Source organism: Squalius cephalus (assembly GCF_949319135.1).
Source record: "Squalius cephalus genome assembly, chromosome: 19".
Lineage (NCBI taxonomy): Eukaryota > Metazoa > Chordata > Actinopteri > Cypriniformes > Leuciscidae > Squalius > Squalius cephalus.
The window spans coordinates 25,666,242-25,683,605 of record NC_137140.1 but is presented as its reverse complement, the minus strand read 5'-3'; the positions used below and the strand labels follow the sequence as shown (position 1 = coordinate 25,683,605).

Below are 17,364 nucleotides of genomic sequence, written 5' to 3'. Positions count from 1 at the left end.
CACAACGTTTTTGGGAGGGGAAAAAAGCAGAATTCTCATTGCCAACAGCACTGAAATAATCTGGAGAATGCCATGGGTGATTGAGAGAGACAACAACATTAACTCAAGGCCTCAGTTTTTAGATCTGGTGATACTGTGAGTGTTGGTTGACAGAAATGTCAGTCTGTAAAACGCCCATACAAGTCTTTCAGGTCCAGTTATGATTCCATGACAGGACTATTAACCCTGGTTGACTCTTGCTTCAGTCATTTTTACGTTTGAAAGCACACACCAAATGTTGTTAGCTCATGTAAAATCTTACACATTTTCTCTAGCCGTTCAGTTGGCAACACAATCCGGAAGCGCTGCACTATTTACAACGTGAACAGCGTTGGAGACTGACACAGAAGAGAAGAAATCTTTGAATAAATTCGTTATTTTTGTTTTTTGCACACAAAAAGTATTCTCGTTGCTTCATAACACTCGCACACACACACACACACACACACACACACACAAAGTAGGGTGTAGCCTAGTCTGCTGTCCATAGTTGAGACCAAACAAAGGTTTTATCTTCAGTGCAGGTGATAAACAGGAGGGATGCTGGGATATGTAGATTTTGACTATAGATGACTGGACTGTTGAAGATGGAGAGTGTACGTGACAATGGTAAGGTAGCCTACATAGTTCAGTTCATAGTAAAAGTGAATGTGTGTAGTACACTGTAAACAAATCTTGATGTTCTTTTTGGAGTTTTACTTGCTCTCAAAAGTTTAGATAACTTGGCCTTGTCCACACTAATACATTTTTTTAATGAAAATGAAGCTTTTTAGAAAAAGCTCTCCAAAGTGAATACATTTGAAAACGCTGTTTTCGCGTTGTAGTGTGGACTGTCAAAACTGAGGTTTTTGAAAACGATGCATGTTAAGTCATTGTACCAATAGATATCCTATTCATGTTTATATTGGTATTGTGCCTGTTATGTGCCATTCACTTTCACACAGTTGCTAAAATGTTACTTTGCACACTCTTCATATCACAGCCTTGCAAAGATGCTGTCCTGAGGCAATACATGAGATCAGCGTTTTAGACCAGACATGTAACTGGACGCATCAGTGAATGGTGAGATATTTAGCTAAATGTATTAAATGCATCCTTCCAGAATAATTGCGCGATAACTTTATTATTTGTTTTTCCGTCTGTATCATCTCAGTGATCTTTTGTGAGTTACGCATGCGCAGTAAGGTGAATTTAGCGTTTTCTGACGTTTCAGTGTGGATGAGAAACTTTTGAAAAATGCCTGAAGACGCGAGTGTGGACCTTTACAGTCTATGGTGTGGACAGAGAGCGTTTTTAAACGAAAACACGTAATAAAAATGTTGTCAAATTTAAATACGTTGGACTACGTTGGTTTATCAGTTGGATAAACACAGTAAATTGCGTTTAGTTTACTAAAATCAATAAAAAAAAATTACACACTTTTTTCAGTGCATTTGGGAGACAGCTACAGATTTACATTGACGGAGGGACAACACGTAGAAACCACATGGTAATGCGCTACAAATCACCTTTAAATTACATCAACCACCGAAGAGACCCTTAGTTGCGCATGGGAAAACACTACTCTAGTGTTTAATGTAGTGTAGAGCTCTCATTAACCATGAAAGAAGTGTCAGTATTAATCTATATGATGGAGTTTGCTAAATGACATTGAAGAGCGTCAGTAAGTGGCTGATTCCCATGTAGACTGAAGCACATGCTTGTGTCATGCTTAAAGGGATAGTTCACCCAAAAATGAAAAATTCTGTCAGCATTTACTCACCCTCATGTAATTGCAAACTTCAATGACTTTCTTTCTTTTTTCCCATGGAACGCAAAAGAAGATCTTTTAAAGAATGTTTGTATCCATACAATGACAGTCAGTGCATGGGGTCCAACTGAACCTTTCATTATATGGACAGAAAATACACTGAGACATCTTTCAAAAAGTCTTATACATGCTCTCACATTAATGTTAGGTGAACTACCTTATCATGAAAATTCCACCAGATGTTGAGTTAACTGGGGAAATAGCCAAAAGTTAATGGAGCTATGTCTGTCTGGGGGGGAACGCTACACTTCTAGAGCTCTAACCATTGAATAACGCACCTCGTAGTGAACACATTGAACTTTCAGCTGCAGTCATGTTTATGTTTGCATACATGAAGCTCATAGAATGAACAACATGTTTTCTGAGGTTAACAGCCTGAGATCAGAGCGTGCTGTTTTTTCAGATAATGACCCTTTGAACCTTCCATCCATTAAGAAGAGGGGAGGACAGATGCTGTTTTGATCTATGATATTTGCCAGGAGCGTAAACGTATGGAAAGCATGAAACATATGGAGTGTGAAGCATATGCACTGACAGACAGCTGTGGAGTAAAATCAAACAGGCTTCCTCAAGGGTTTGTCTGGAACCAGTAGACTATAAAAGACACATAATCCATAATGCAAGATTTAAAGGGTTAATTCTGTCATCATTTACTCACCCTCGTGTCATTCCAAACCTGTAAGACTTTCGTTCATCTTTGAAAAATAAACAAAGATATTTTTAATGAGATCTGGGAGATTTCTTTTCCTCCATTGACATTCCATGCAACTACTACTTTGATGCTTCAGAAAGTTCATAAAGAGATCATAAAACTGGTTTAGTCAGAATTTTCTGAAGAGACACGATTGCTTTATACACTGAACAGATTTAATTTAGGCTTTTATTCACATATAATATTCATCAACGAACACATCAGTTATGGTAAACGGAAGCTCAAGCATAAACACAGGGCAAACAAAAGAGCTAGCGACTTAATTGAGATGGTCCTCACTGCAGAGCATAAAATCCGGGGGGAGGAGTCGGATAAAATCCAACTCCTCCCACCTTACATACCTAAACCTACCAATCTATAGGTCCAAGGAACAGCAACTGAACACAATGAAAACTAAAGGGCTGTTTAGGCTACACGACACCGTTTTCAACTAACGTTAAAAATGTAAAACTTTTTATGCGTTTTGGGGCGTTCATTTAGACGACAACTGCGTTTTGGGTGCAAACTTTTGAAATCGGGTTTCTGAAATCGGTGAAATCTGTAAACAACAAAATCGCGAATTTTTGAAAACGATGACGTCATGCACATGCATATTACGTGTCCAATCTATAGTGTTGCATCGCCATCTAATGGCCTGGCAGCAGAATACAGCATTTTTTATCGTTTTTTACCGCTCAATTCATATGGATTAGTTTTACGATCTCTTTGTGATCTTTTTGAAGCATCAAAGTGGTAGTTTCATGGACTGTCAATGGACGGAAAGAAATCTCTCAGATTTTATTAAAATATCTTAATTTGTGTTTTGAAGATGAATGAAAGTCTTTTGGGTTTGGAACGACATCAGGGTGAATAAATGATGATATAATTTTCATTTTTGTTTGAACTAACCCTGTAACCTTGTAAACATTGTATTACTTTTTTGTTTCTTTTCAAAGCCACAATAGATTTCTTTCTGAAGGTCAGAAGATGAAAGTCTATTTTTTTGGTTCCAGTGTTTGATTAAATACATATTTTCTATCCAGTATTTATATGCTGAAGACATTCGCCATGACTCAAAAACCGTGCTCTGTGAATTTGAATAAAACGGCATGAAACTAAAGATAATTGGACTGCTGTGAATAGAAAGTTACCTGGGTTTCGCTTACATAATTGTCACATAAGACTCTGTGGTTTTAATCCTTTCGTTTTGATAAGGGAAGAATGTTCATTTTCCATGCTGTATTAGCACTGGCTTGCATGGGCTGATTTAAATTCAGAATATATTTTATTAGCTGCACTGTGGTTATGGATTAAGATTTGTTCTGCCATGCAGAAAGTCATTACAAGGATTGAATTGGTATAAATTGTGAGTTTGTTGCTTATTTGCTCTATAGTGTGCAAGAGTATGACTATATAGGAGGAAGATTCTTAAATTATAGAGCATTGTTATTATGTCCAAACCTCTTCAGTTGTACTTTAAACTAGAAGTTTTTGCTTTGAATCAGTCTGACAAATTCTTCCAACATATCTTTCATTAAATGAACTCAGAGAATCTGGCTATTGAATCAACATACTGTGACTCACTGAACCGCAAGTTCCAAGTCAAAGCATCATTTCAATATAGCCATTTTTATTATACCTCATGTCTTTGTACATGGTTATACTATTTTTTTTATTTGATGAAATTGATAAGTAGGACTTTTTAATGTAATAATATAATAAGGAAAATGTTAAGTAGAAGAAAAAAAAAACTGTAATACAGTATAGGTCCCATTAGTTAGGGTAATAACATTGAACAATACATGCCAGGATTGATTCATCTTTAATTAATTTTTTTTTTTTTCGTTGTTAGTTCAGGTTAGCTAATGCAGTTAACTAATGTTCACAGATGTAAAGTGTTACCAAGAAAACCAACCTGTTTTCCCCACATATTTCTCTCTGAAAAGTAACTAATTTTCTTTAGGATAAACCCCTTGAGATGCATCATCTCGTTTTCAAGGTGGTCCTAAAACACAAAAGTTTTTGGTGGTATTATACCTCTAGGTGGGTCCTAGGATAAAAACATTTGGGAACACCAGGCTTAGGATAATGATTCCCTATCCCTCTCTTTCATTGCTCAGAATATTCGCCTTCTAATTTTAGTCTGAATCATCTATCATTTTACAGTCATCACCGTTAAACTGCATTACCCACAATTCCAATGTCTGCTCCAGTGCCTGCATGAATGTTTACATTACATACTACATATATTGCATAACATAATAGACATTATTACCCCTGCATCCCGTATCGCTTGCTAGCCATTCAACTTAAGCAGACTTCCTCTTGCTTGCTTAGAAAGAGTGAGATCATTTCGTTCACAAGAGTCCCAGGACTTCAGATGGATCAAACAATGACAAAAGGGCCCCACGTTATTACATGTTGATGAAGGCAATATCAAATATCTTTTTATTTTTGGGACTACTAATACCTGTTGGCTTTTTCTAGAATAAAAAATAAAAAGTCAGAGTGCTGTTCCATAATGCTGGAATGTAGATGAGAACGAGAGAGAAATTGTGTAGCAGCAGCATTAGTCTAATGTGTCTGTCTGTGTCCCGGGCCGGCTATAAGGAGGTGCAATTATGATCTTATCTACTTTAACAGCTTCCTACTGCTAGAAAAACATCTCTCGCCATGGCTGATTCATTTTCATAAGGAAAGCAAGTGGCCCACTGTTGGCTCTTTTTATAGCTTGGCTGGTGGTGATTTGTCCAGGAAAGCGCTGGGGCACATGGGACAACTGAATTGAGCATTGTGAAGTTTGCAAACATGCACCAAATCTGTCCAGGGGCCCTGTAATTGCCTGTTGCTGTCAGGTAGTGTTGTTACATACTACTTTCCAGATGTTTGAGAAGTTGGCACTGATGTTTACATGATCTTACATGAAGTAAAAAGTATTTAATTTAAAATTCTATTGCTTTAGAATCTTGGCATTAGGCAATGCAGTATCAGTCAATGTGTTGCACATAACAGCACATGCATGATTGTTATGCATAACAGTAGAGAAAATTATAGCCTACGTGCAATTTGTATAATTTCAGCTCATGAGTTCAGTCACACAGAGATAAAAGGTTTAGATCATTCAGCAAAATTATTGTTATTGTCCTAAAGCCTCAAAGCATTTCTGTAGTTTTGTAGCTCATGATGACTTGGAAAATGTAAGATTTTGGATAGAATATTTGGATAGAAAAGGTTTAAAAAAAAGAAAATGTAAACAGTAAAAACTAACTGTAAGTCATCTGTAAAAAAATATATATTTTAAAAGACAATACATTTTTAATGTGATTTTTAGATGTAAAATGCATGAATTACTGTACAGAATTACATATTATTTACTAATTAAATGTATATTAAACTTACTTTATTATTTATATTCAACTAAATATTTAAATACGACAGCAAAATATTAATGAAACGTTTTTTTTTCATTAACAAAACGTATTCTCATAAGGGACATTGCTAAATTCTGTACACAAACCATTTTATTTAAAATATTCTTTATTGGGGTCATTGGGGTGTTTGTTACATGTTATGTTATTTAGTTAATGTTTATGGCATTATTGACAAATTGCTTACATTTGATTAATCATAAACAAGTAGTGCAGAATCTGCATGGAGCAAGAAAAGTAAATCCTTACGCTTTCTGTTCTTTGAGGGACTTGCAATTTAGAGACGCGACACTATTGGCTGTGCAGCCTGTGACGTGGCCGTTGGATTTGTCGCTCTGCTTGTTCTATGAGCGAGCGCGTGCGCGTGTGCGCGCGGGGCTGGAGACCAGAGCGCGGATGGAAGCGCTCCACACAGGACCTGAAGTTCTGAATGAACGCGCTTCATTTCTCCACACCATGGGAGACGGTCCACCGTCTGTAAACAACAGCAATGACTCTAAACGCACCACGGATAACTTATCAGAACAGTGGCTCGTGGGCATGGGAATCATCATGGGTCTGATAGTATTTGTCATTGTAGTGGGGAATATACTGGTTATAGTCGCCATAGCCCGGAATCAGAGGCTCCAGACGCTCACCAATGTTTTCATAGTGTCTCTGGCGTGCGCAGACCTTATCATGGGGTTACTGGTGGTGCCATTTGGCGCAGCCTTGGAGGTCAGAGGATCCTGGATGTATGGATCGTTCTTCTGTGAATTCTGGATATCTCTTGATGTACTTTGCGTCACGGCGAGCATCGAGACCCTGTGCGTAATTGCAATAGACAGGTATATCGCCATCATCTCTCCATTTCGCTATCAAAGCCTTTTAACAAAAGCACGAGCCAAGGCGGTGGTGTGTGGAGTGTGGGCTATATCAGCACTTGTGTCATTCCCACCCATCCTAATGCAATGGTCCCGACACAGACTGGATACATCGTGCTATGACGATCCCGAGTGCTGTGACTTTATCACCAACCGCGAATATGCCATCTCCTCCTCCGTTATATCGTTTTACATCCCTTTAATAGTCATGATATTCGTCTATGCCAGAGTGTATAGAGAAGCCAAACAACAACTGAACAAAATTAACAAATGTGAGGGAAGATTCTACAACAATGGTACTAATTGCAAACCTAACCGAAAACGAACCACCAAGATCCTGGCTTTAAAAGAGCAGAAGGCGCTGAAAACGTTGGGAATAATCATGGGAACGTTCACTCTCTGCTGGCTGCCGTTCTTCATCGTTAACGTGATGCGGGTGTTTAGCGATCAGGTGGTGAAAAAGGAACTCTTCGTGTTTTTGAACTGGCTGGGGTACGTGAACTCCGCCTTCAACCCCATCATATACTGTCGGAGTCCCGACTTCAGGAAAGCGTTCAAGAGGCTGTTGTGTTGTCCGAGGCAGGCGGACCGCAGGCTGCACGTGAGCTCGTGCGATCTGTCGCGCTGCACCGGGGGCTTTGTGAACTCTATGGAGCAGAGCATGCTCGGGACCTGGTCGGACTGTAACGGCACGGACAGCCGCGACTGCAGTCTAGAGAGGAACGGAAGGGTGTCCCGTTCAGAGTCTCAGCTGTAAAAGTACATCTGCGATTATTTAGTCAATCAATATTACACGAGCTGTTTGTACTGTATTGGAAATCAGGTAATTATGGGCGCGCTATAGTGTGATATTGCTTGTTCCAGTGAACGTTTCAGACAAAAATTTAGTTTTTGGGTTAGTTCGAAAATATTTCCAGAAAAGTCACCATGAAATAAAAATGGACAATTCTTATTTTTATGGAATAGCCTATTGCAGTATTTAGTATAAATGAGGCTATCCGTGCACATATTATTTTCAATTAATGTGCCCTCTAATCTTCATCAAAATATATTCTCTTGCAACAACATCTCTTCATCGATGACGTGTTTGCTGGCGTGAGGGCGGGACAACCTGTCACTCACATGTGATCACAGCAATAGCAAACCAAATTGATCCAGCGACCCAATCAACTCTGATGGACAAAATCAAGTCCCGACCTACATTTTTTTCTCATTCAAGAAGCCGTTTCACTTCAGATCCACTTCACAACAGGAAAACTAACATTAATGCCAACTTTGCATTTTCACCAAGCAACGCACAAACTAAATGGGTGGAGTAGAGCGAGAGATTCCCCTTCCCCTACTCAACTCGTTCTGTAATAAATCCGCTCCAGCTCCACTCCGGGTTTTATTCCTGTGCCGAGTGAACATGGATCAAGAGAAAATGCGCACTCACTCCATTTCCACTGCGACCGGCTCCTCAATGAACACGGGTAAGCGGAGTGATACAAACAGTGAAAAGTCCCAGTGCTGTTCTCGGCACTTTTGGAAACCGCTCAGGGACCGGAAACAGTTGTTAGGCTATAAGATAGATAATAGGGTATAGACGAAATTTAGCTGTGTTCAAAAACAAAAAACAAAACAATTATTAACCTATTTAGTCCCATTTCCCCCCCAGCTAAATTTAGCACATGTATTTGGAGAGCCTGAAGCAGATTGTTTGTCTTTTCTGAAAAAGTTGAAAGTGAAAAGGTGTATTTCTGACACAGTTGTAACCGGTGGGAAACTTGCTCAGTTTGTCAGACCAAAAAAGAAGTTGCAAACAATTAAGCAGTGTAATTTTATAACTTTGCTATTCAGCAATCGTGTGGAAAAGGGAATTGAAAATCCAAGAATACACTCTAAAAAATGCTGGGCTGTTTCAACCCAACTTTGGGTCAAATATGGACAAACCCAGCCGTTGGGTTAAATTTTTAACCCAACGTTTGGGTTTGTCCATTTTTGACCCAAAATTGGGTTAAAACAACCCAGGATTTTTTAGAGTGTATATGGATATTTCTATTTCTTTGCTTTATTTATTGTAACAATACCTTAAAATCTACAATTTTCCCATGTGAATCAATCAGTTAGGCCTATTCAAAACCAGTTTCTCACTGGTCACAAATGTGATCACTGACGTTTACATATTTATTTTTTTTCATGTTTGAAAGAGTATTCCAATAAAGTAATGATAGACCAATTAAATATATTTATCAAATATGCAGGGGGCAAAATGGAATTAAACAGCCCTGTTCATGTGTTTAAACCAGCTGATCACATTGAATAATGACATTAAATCGAGACACTTTCATTTACTATTGAGAATTCTTTGTAACACACAAAATCTTTTTAGACCCTTCAAACTCAAAAGTAATGCAAGTCACATGATAATGCGGGATTAAATGGGTTATAACATTTTGCAAACACCGTTCAAAATTCAATTATAAAAGCTGAAATCTTTTCAAATACAAACTGTGCAGTATTTTCCAGTGAATAAATGGCAGTTTTGTCAGACTGAAGCAGTGATGTTTTGTTTAGCTCTGAAATGGAGTGGTGAAACAGTGTTTTTCATTCTTCATAGCAATGTTAGGCATTGAGCCTTCACAATGTTTATTTGAATGTTTTATTCACGAATGTGTGATATTAAATCTTGTTTTACCTCATACCTGTATAATGTGCAAATTGTACGAGGAAGTTGTTTATATTAAACAAATTGTCAAAATGTACAGTATTTATTTGATGCATTGTACAGCATATATGAAAAAGCGTGGCAATGTGATAAAATAATGTTAAATATACTTGTGATTTACATGCTCCTTATTTGTGTCAAATGTGAGCTGGGGCAATGAGCTTCTTGCATTTTCCATTCATTTAAAATTTCTACCGTACCAGTTATATATTACTAGACTCATTTATCTGTAAAGATGCGCACACATGTTTTGGCAAGTTTTGTTATGAATATATTTCCCCAACTTCACGTTTTTACAGAAAATAATTTATGTACCAGTGCCTCATGTGAAGTATTGTACAAGATTGATCATGTTGACGTCAAGTTGGCTATAGCGTGCAATAAAATGTGATATTGTAAAAAGGCACGTTGCTTTTGTAATCACTTTATAATTTGATGGGATTTCTGAAATCTGTTGGGATTTCAGAATGCTGTTTGTTTATTTGTTTTTCAAGGCAAAATGTTTTCAGGCATGCTTGTACTGAAATTAGGGATCAGTTATTTGTCAGGAGATCTTTGAGATATACATCTCAATTATGTGAGTTACCTAGTCTCCAGTTGATTGAAAGTAAAAAAAAAAAAAATTAATCCGTTTCAACATGGCTAATATCTACCAAAGGCCTCCAATTAGAGCTTGCCTTAAATATTTATGTGCTGACCTCATTTAGTTTGCAGCACTTGCATCACTGTTGGGTTTTCCACCATCTCAGACTGCATTGGACTGGAAAAATAACACAACACGACGTAATTTCATTTCACACGTGCAAACTAACAGAACACTCAAGCAAAGGTTCTATATAGAACCCCAATTAACCTTTTTTTTCCCTAAGAGTGTGTAGCGGTGCAGGGTGTGTGTCCCTTGGTTCTTAAGATTCACATCATGTGAACACAAAGCTATAGGAAATTCTCCTAATGGAATAATTTTCCGCATCAATGGAGTGTTAGCAAAGGAAATATGGAAATTCAAAATTTCTGCAGTTGAACTTCCCCTAATCAACTTTCATGAATCAACTTTATGCAAATAAAACAGCAATATAGGCGAATTTGTTAAAAGTGAATGGACAACTCATTTATGGACAATATGATGCAATGTGGTGAATTGTTTCAGTATTGGTTAGTGTGATTTACTGGCTTCCTTTGGTCGTGTATTGTTCTAATGATATATTAAATGATATTTTATTGTTTATTGTGATGTTGACTGAATAATAAAAAGCAGTTTAAGGCCTTGTTTGGCTGCTTATCATTTTATTCCTTCTAGAAAAATCTGACATAAACCGATGCCAAATGCATGTGCTTTGAAAAAGAAATTTTTATGGAATACATTTGATTTGAGCTCACAGCTGTGGGCTGTTAATTTCAAGAGGTTGGATGGTTTAAAATGCATTACTGCTCGGAGCAGTGTCCCCAGAGCCCTCTCGCGTCTAAAACTGCCTCAGGGTCACTGAATGCAATATGTCCGCATCGCTTTCGGCTAATGAACCTTATTTAAATGTGATTACCTGTGCTAATACAATAGCACAGCGTTTCACAACAATAACACTGCCTGCATCATGAATATGCTCTTGGCTGCATGTCACCATACCCTTGTTATTAAAAACAATTTGTTTGGCAGGAATTTGTATCCGGACAGACGTGACAGATGAGGGCCCTTGTGTTGAAACAAATGGTGCACATGTGATTGCCTTTGGTTTCTTTATCAGCGTCGAATCTCTTTCATTAATCAGAAAGCTTATTCTTAGTTTATCATTCCGTACCTGATGACTCTGACGTAATGACTGCTTTTATTTGCCTGGAGGCTCATATGCTGCTGTGCTCGAATCAGGGGAATTGCACTGAACCCTAAGTAGAAAAGATTAGCTCGCTGTGGTCTGTGAATGGTACATTTGCTTACTTCAAAAGCGTTAAGTGTCTATTAATAGCAGCTGGTGGGCACGTTCAAAAAGTTTTCTGAGCTTTGACTGCCATTACACATCTTTAGTTCACGTAAGGGCCACTTGGTCTGGAGCGGCAACAATCTTTGAACACGTTGTTTTATGTCAGCCAATGGCTGCCATTAGCACATCGTGGAGATAAAACGCTCTCATGTTTTTCCCTCACACGTTGGCCAACAGCTCACACTGTTAATTGTAATACGTTACTGGCTTATGAGGTGTTGAGAGAACGGCATCCACTTATATATACCTGTGCATGCCTGGCTGCCTTCCATACATTCCAGTGTTGTAGTAGTTTCCATTCAACGGCTTGTCTAAAGGGCGCTTTTGGGCCATTATATCTCACACATACTGAACTTTTGAGGGTGTGCATGATAAAAGTTATGATAATCTTGTTTATGGGACAAGATTAACATTAACATTTATGCATTTGGCAGACGCTTAAAAGCGACTTACATTGCATTTCAAAGTACACATTTACATTCTTATCAGGTCTTGCTTTCCCTGGGAATCAAACCCACGACCTTGGCGTTGCAAGCGCCAACGCTCTACTGTTTGAGCTACAGGAAAGTAGGATTTATTATACTAAACAGTGCTAAAGTCATTAGCTAAATTACTGATGGAAGTGTTTGTTAGCAGAAAAAAAATGCTAAAAAAATAAAACAGCAATTAAATGATTTCACTTAAAACATAGGCTAAAGTTGAAGAGAAAAATAAAGCCGCAAGGAAAATCTACAAAAAAAAAAAAAAAAAAAAACTGATTAAAAATATTTCATTTAGCAGGAATAGTCCGTTTTAGCTGCACGAACTGAAAAGTGAACACCATAAACTGCCCCTGTAAAAAAAAGTAGCTGTCTTAAATTTTTAAGTAGCCTACAATCAACTTGGATGTTTAAGTAATTTCAACTTAAATTAGGTTACATGAAACTGACTAAAACAATGAGTTGAATCTTGTATAAATTATAAAAAAATATTTTTTTTTGTTGAAAATTACTTTTAATTTTCTAAATGATAATGCATGCCTGAATCTGCATTGGTTAAGTGGTTTAGCGGTCACGTGGTACAAGTAGGAAATCTCAGAAAATTCCCAGTTTACAAATTATAATTACAAGCTCTACGAGGAGGACGTGAATGCTTTATACATGTTGAAATCTCGTAATTACGACATGAACGTACCTAGAGTGGTGTTTTTGTAGGCAAAAACTCATAAACGAGTTAGCATTTTAGCACTTCCGTTTCCATCGTCCTGAAGTCAATGGGTTTTTGGTTAAATGCTTGAATAAGGTCTGTGGTAAACACAAACTCAAGATATTCTCCCGTTTTCTTCTATGATATAAAATACATCAGAAATACCTTGTGATATTTTTAAAAGCTTTTACTTGTCTTGTAAAAGGCAGACAAAATGGGACTACAGATGACATCGAACGTCATCAGTCGAACAGGAAACCTCATAGCTACTCCTTTGTCTGCTTTCACAGCTTCGATGTGTTTATAATCGTGGTCATGCAAATTATTTTTTATTTTATTAAATGCTTGAATGAGCAGTGACAACAAGTGTTCATGCAAATTATTATAACACAACACACGCAGCGCAAGCTTGATGGTGTCGGACCGCGGTTCTGAGGTGGTGTCGGACGGTTTGAGTTCTGCCGGTTTTATTTATGCAGATTAATTAATTTATTAAAATTGTTTTCTGCAATAATCCAAAACCAATGGAAAAGACTAGTCCTACTGGGTTTTTGTCGAGGGAACCAGAGTAGGCTACTTCCTCAGTCTCATCCCTACACCACATGCTTAGTAACGACGCGCTAAACACGTAAAAAATAATTACAGCTATAATAATAAGTATATAACAATGGTAGTTTACTCATTAAAATATTATTTTAGGAGTCATTTTTTGTTGATATGTTTAAATTACAGTTTTTCTCAGTCGCTTAGGCACATTTTTCGAAACAGTTTAACATTATCTAAGTCTAAACCAAGTTCAATTGTCACAACTGCTGGAACATCAGAACTCTGTTGTGTTCAAAATGTAGTAACTCACCCAAAACATTGAATTCATGCTTCAGAACATATTGTGTCAGTAAATTGGCAAATGCCACCAAAATAAAAAGTGTTTTTGTCATCGTGTGAGCCACATTTGTCAAGATGTTTAGATGTTTTTTTTCACCATGGACATATTTGTTAGTTTTTTCCCTACTTTTTTTGTTGACTTGCTTATACAAGAATGTCAGTTCTGTCTAGCTGAATGCTTTTGCATATCACACTGAGCTTTTTAGATACAGATTTCAACAGTATTTTTGTAAAATGTGTTGTACACTGAATATTCCCGGTTGCTTGTTCATTTGTACACATTCTTTTCTTATACATCTTCCTTTTGCTCGTCCGCAACAAGCAACTGTGAATTTTCAACTTTACACGAAACACATTTCTTCAAAAATAAACAGATGTTGCTGCTTAGGGATTTAGATGTTCATCCATGTTCAAAAATGGTGATTGTGCTGGGCAAACTCCATACTTCCAAACTTGATTGGTAAGATTTTGATTCATATTTCATTATAGCCATTTGACAAATAGCAGATATTAAAACATTCAATGTCATTGGTATTAATGGAATATAAGCATGTCCAACAGATTTTTGAATGGATAATTTTGCATGTGAAGGATCACATATGAAAGAATGTTTCGAGGTTGCGAAGAGTTTGACAATTTCACTGAGAAGTAACTCAGTTTTGATCTACAAGCCATGTGCATTTAGGTATTGTGCAAATTGTAGACAATTGTACATTCTATTTTACACGCGTGCCAAAACACATGCAACTTGCTTAATAAGAAATTCAAATCTGATGTGAACAACAAACTAACTGTTCAGAAATATGAACATTGTTTTGAGAGAAAAAGCGATTGAGAAAAACTATAATAGGCTATATAAAATGTTTGAAATGTACTTTTTTAACAAAAATTTTGTTGTTGTTGTTGTTGACTAAAATTAGATGCAGTTCAAAATGGCGTAAATATATACTAAATTAAAAAAGTACATTTTCGGCAAAAGACAAAAACTAAAAAATGAGTAAAAAATTAACAATGCCTCTGAATTAGTCATTGTGAAACATGTGTTAAGTTGGACAAGTACTATTTTCCTGTGTTGTGATTTTTATCTTCAAAAAGATAAAGATCTTTTTTTTTACTAGTTTACTCAATGCTGGGAAAAATGCTACTTTCTAAAAATAAGAATTTGAATCTAATTATATTTACGTATAGAGATATATTTGCAATACATGTGGCTAGACAATCTCACATTCCTCCTGTTACTCATGACAAGACCTCCCAGTTAGTCAAAAGCATTGACTGAGGCTTATGAATTCTCTGGAGGTCTACAAGGTTGAAATGAGTGTCGGAGCACGTTATCTTGAAATGCTAAAAATAAGTGCTGAGCGGAGTTTACGCAATGGCTCTTTGCCACGTACAGTTTCAACCTGCCATCTCTCGTCACATTCAGCAGACTCTGAAATGCCACACAGGTGAGATGAATTTAAAGCAAGTATCCATTATAAAAAAAAATTAAAAAAAAGGAAAGATATGTTGTGTTTTAAGTTTTGAAAGTTGTAGAAAACATAGGATGGACTTCAGATTGCAAAAACTTTTGTGCATTTCATATTTCACAGAGCTTCTGTTTAATAAACACATTCAGCCATTTCTGTAAATATGTCTATTATTAGTGCAGGTCGAAGCTAACAGGAAATGCACCACCTAAATTACTTTTCAAAAGTATGTTTCCAGCACTGAATGTCCTGTGCAGTTTGCCTAAAAATATCAGTTTCTGTGGGAGATGGCAAGTGCATTCGAATAAGTAGTTTACTATTATTATTATTACTTGTAATAAAATTCTAAGAGCTTTCCTTTATGTTGACCTGCTCGATATCAGCACTCTGTGTTGCTGATGTGTCTGTGCTTTGTGGGAAAGAGGATCAATAAGGCAAGGCCCCAGTACACAGAAACTTTTGGTTTTGGACATCACCTGCTACGGTTACATAATGTTACTTAAGGCAATGCAGGGGGGGACACGTGGTTTATTGTGCACTCTCACGCACCAAATGAGTGACCAGTGACCCATAAATCACCTTGTAAGTCAGTAAAAAGGGGCAGAAACTCTGATAGGGCTGCAGACAGCAGGGAAAATGCCAGATTAAATGGAGTAATAAAACGCAACAACCATTTAATCTTGAATAGTTATGGTGGCAAAAATAAATAGGCGTATAATAGGGAGGAGAAAAAAAACCTCCCAGACCTTTCAATGTTGATATGCACACAAAAAAAAGAAACATAACTTTTAGGAAAAGAAATCTAAAAACCTAAAAATAAAATAAATAAAAAACCTATAAATTATATAATTTGTATGAAAATATATATATATAAAAATACACACATATATATATATATATATATATATATATATATATATATATATAAAAATACACACATATATATATATATATATATATATATATATATATATATATATATATATATATATATATATATATATATATATATATATATATATTATAAAAAAATACAAATTTGTATATATGAAGAGTTCAGATGCAAAAGCCTCTAAGTGCCATCTGAAATTTTCTTCTAGAATGATCATTTTAATCAAGCTCGTATATTTAAGTTCAGTAATTCCACTTAAATGACAATGAAAATGATCTATTAATTGTCATTTAAATTAAATTACTGAACTTAAATATAAAAGCTTGATAAAAATGATCATTCTAGAAGAAAATTTCAGATGGCACTTAGAGGCTTTTGCATCTGAACTCTTCATATATACACACGTGTGTGTGTGTGTGAGAAATATATATACACACACACACACACACACACACAGGATAGAAAATATATATATACACACACACACAGGATAGAAAATAGATTGATAGAAATTAATGACTTGTGATTATAATCTTTTCATTTTAATCCCCTTTAAACGCCATATATACAGAAGACTCCAGAAGTTTAAAAACATTGGACCATTGTACAATATATCTACAAGTTTATAATCACAGTTTCACTCACTATACAATCAAGCAGAGCACAGGTTACAGACCATAAACAGAATCAACACGTAATTTTTTTCTTTTTCTCATCAGTTTCAATTCACCATTCACGAACATACATACTTCAAGAGATCTTTCTTCTATTTTGAGACATTAAATAAATTATGAATGTAAAGTACACTGATAAATTATCAAGATTAGTGAGTCTTCATTTCGCCAATAAGGGCTGTGTGTAAATGCTTATTTTTCTGCTAGCATTGCATAATTTCCTTCATCCTGCTTTTTCTGGAGCGTGTGCAATGTGTTTGGGATTTGGGAGAACTGAAAGCTGCAATACAGGCTCTCAAGTTGGAACGGCTGATATGACCTTGACAAGCTTATATTGCAGTGTGTCGTTTTTATAAACCCTTTATCACAGTGTATGGCATGATTTTACTTTCAATAGCGACTCAAGCGGGAGAAAACCCAGTGAGAATGGCACTAAAATGGTTGGTAAACTGGCTGAGATCTGCCAATCAATGCATGTCTGTCTTTTACAAGCTCTAAAGGTGAAAGTGAAAAATCCATCAGCTGCATCCGATGGTGCAATTCCTAATCATGCACCCCTGAAAGAAGGGACGGAGTCAGAAGCAGAACAGCGAAGCCTCAGGCAGTCGCAAGTCATGGGTTGGAATGGATTCAGCTCTGCACGATGTTGCGTGCCATATGGTTACATCACCACGGAATTGGATGCTAACGGGATATTTTGCAGGAGTCTTAGATGGGACGCTCGCCAGGGCGATTACAGATCAAACAA

At 36.6% G+C, this 17,364-nt stretch overlaps 1 protein-coding gene across 1 annotated transcript; it reads left to right on the top strand.

Moving 5' to 3' along the window:
• Positions 1-6,328: 6,328 nt before the first annotated feature.
• On the top strand, positions 6,329-10,798 carry adrb1 (adrenoceptor beta 1). The gene has a single exon (XM_079850850.1). It carries the CDS (start codon positions 6,365-6,367, stop codon positions 7,586-7,588), a length of 1,224 nt encoding a protein of 407 aa, XP_079706976.1. The 5' UTR covers positions 6,329-6,364; the 3' UTR covers positions 7,589-10,798.
• The last annotated feature ends 6,566 nt before the right edge of the window (positions 10,799-17,364 follow it).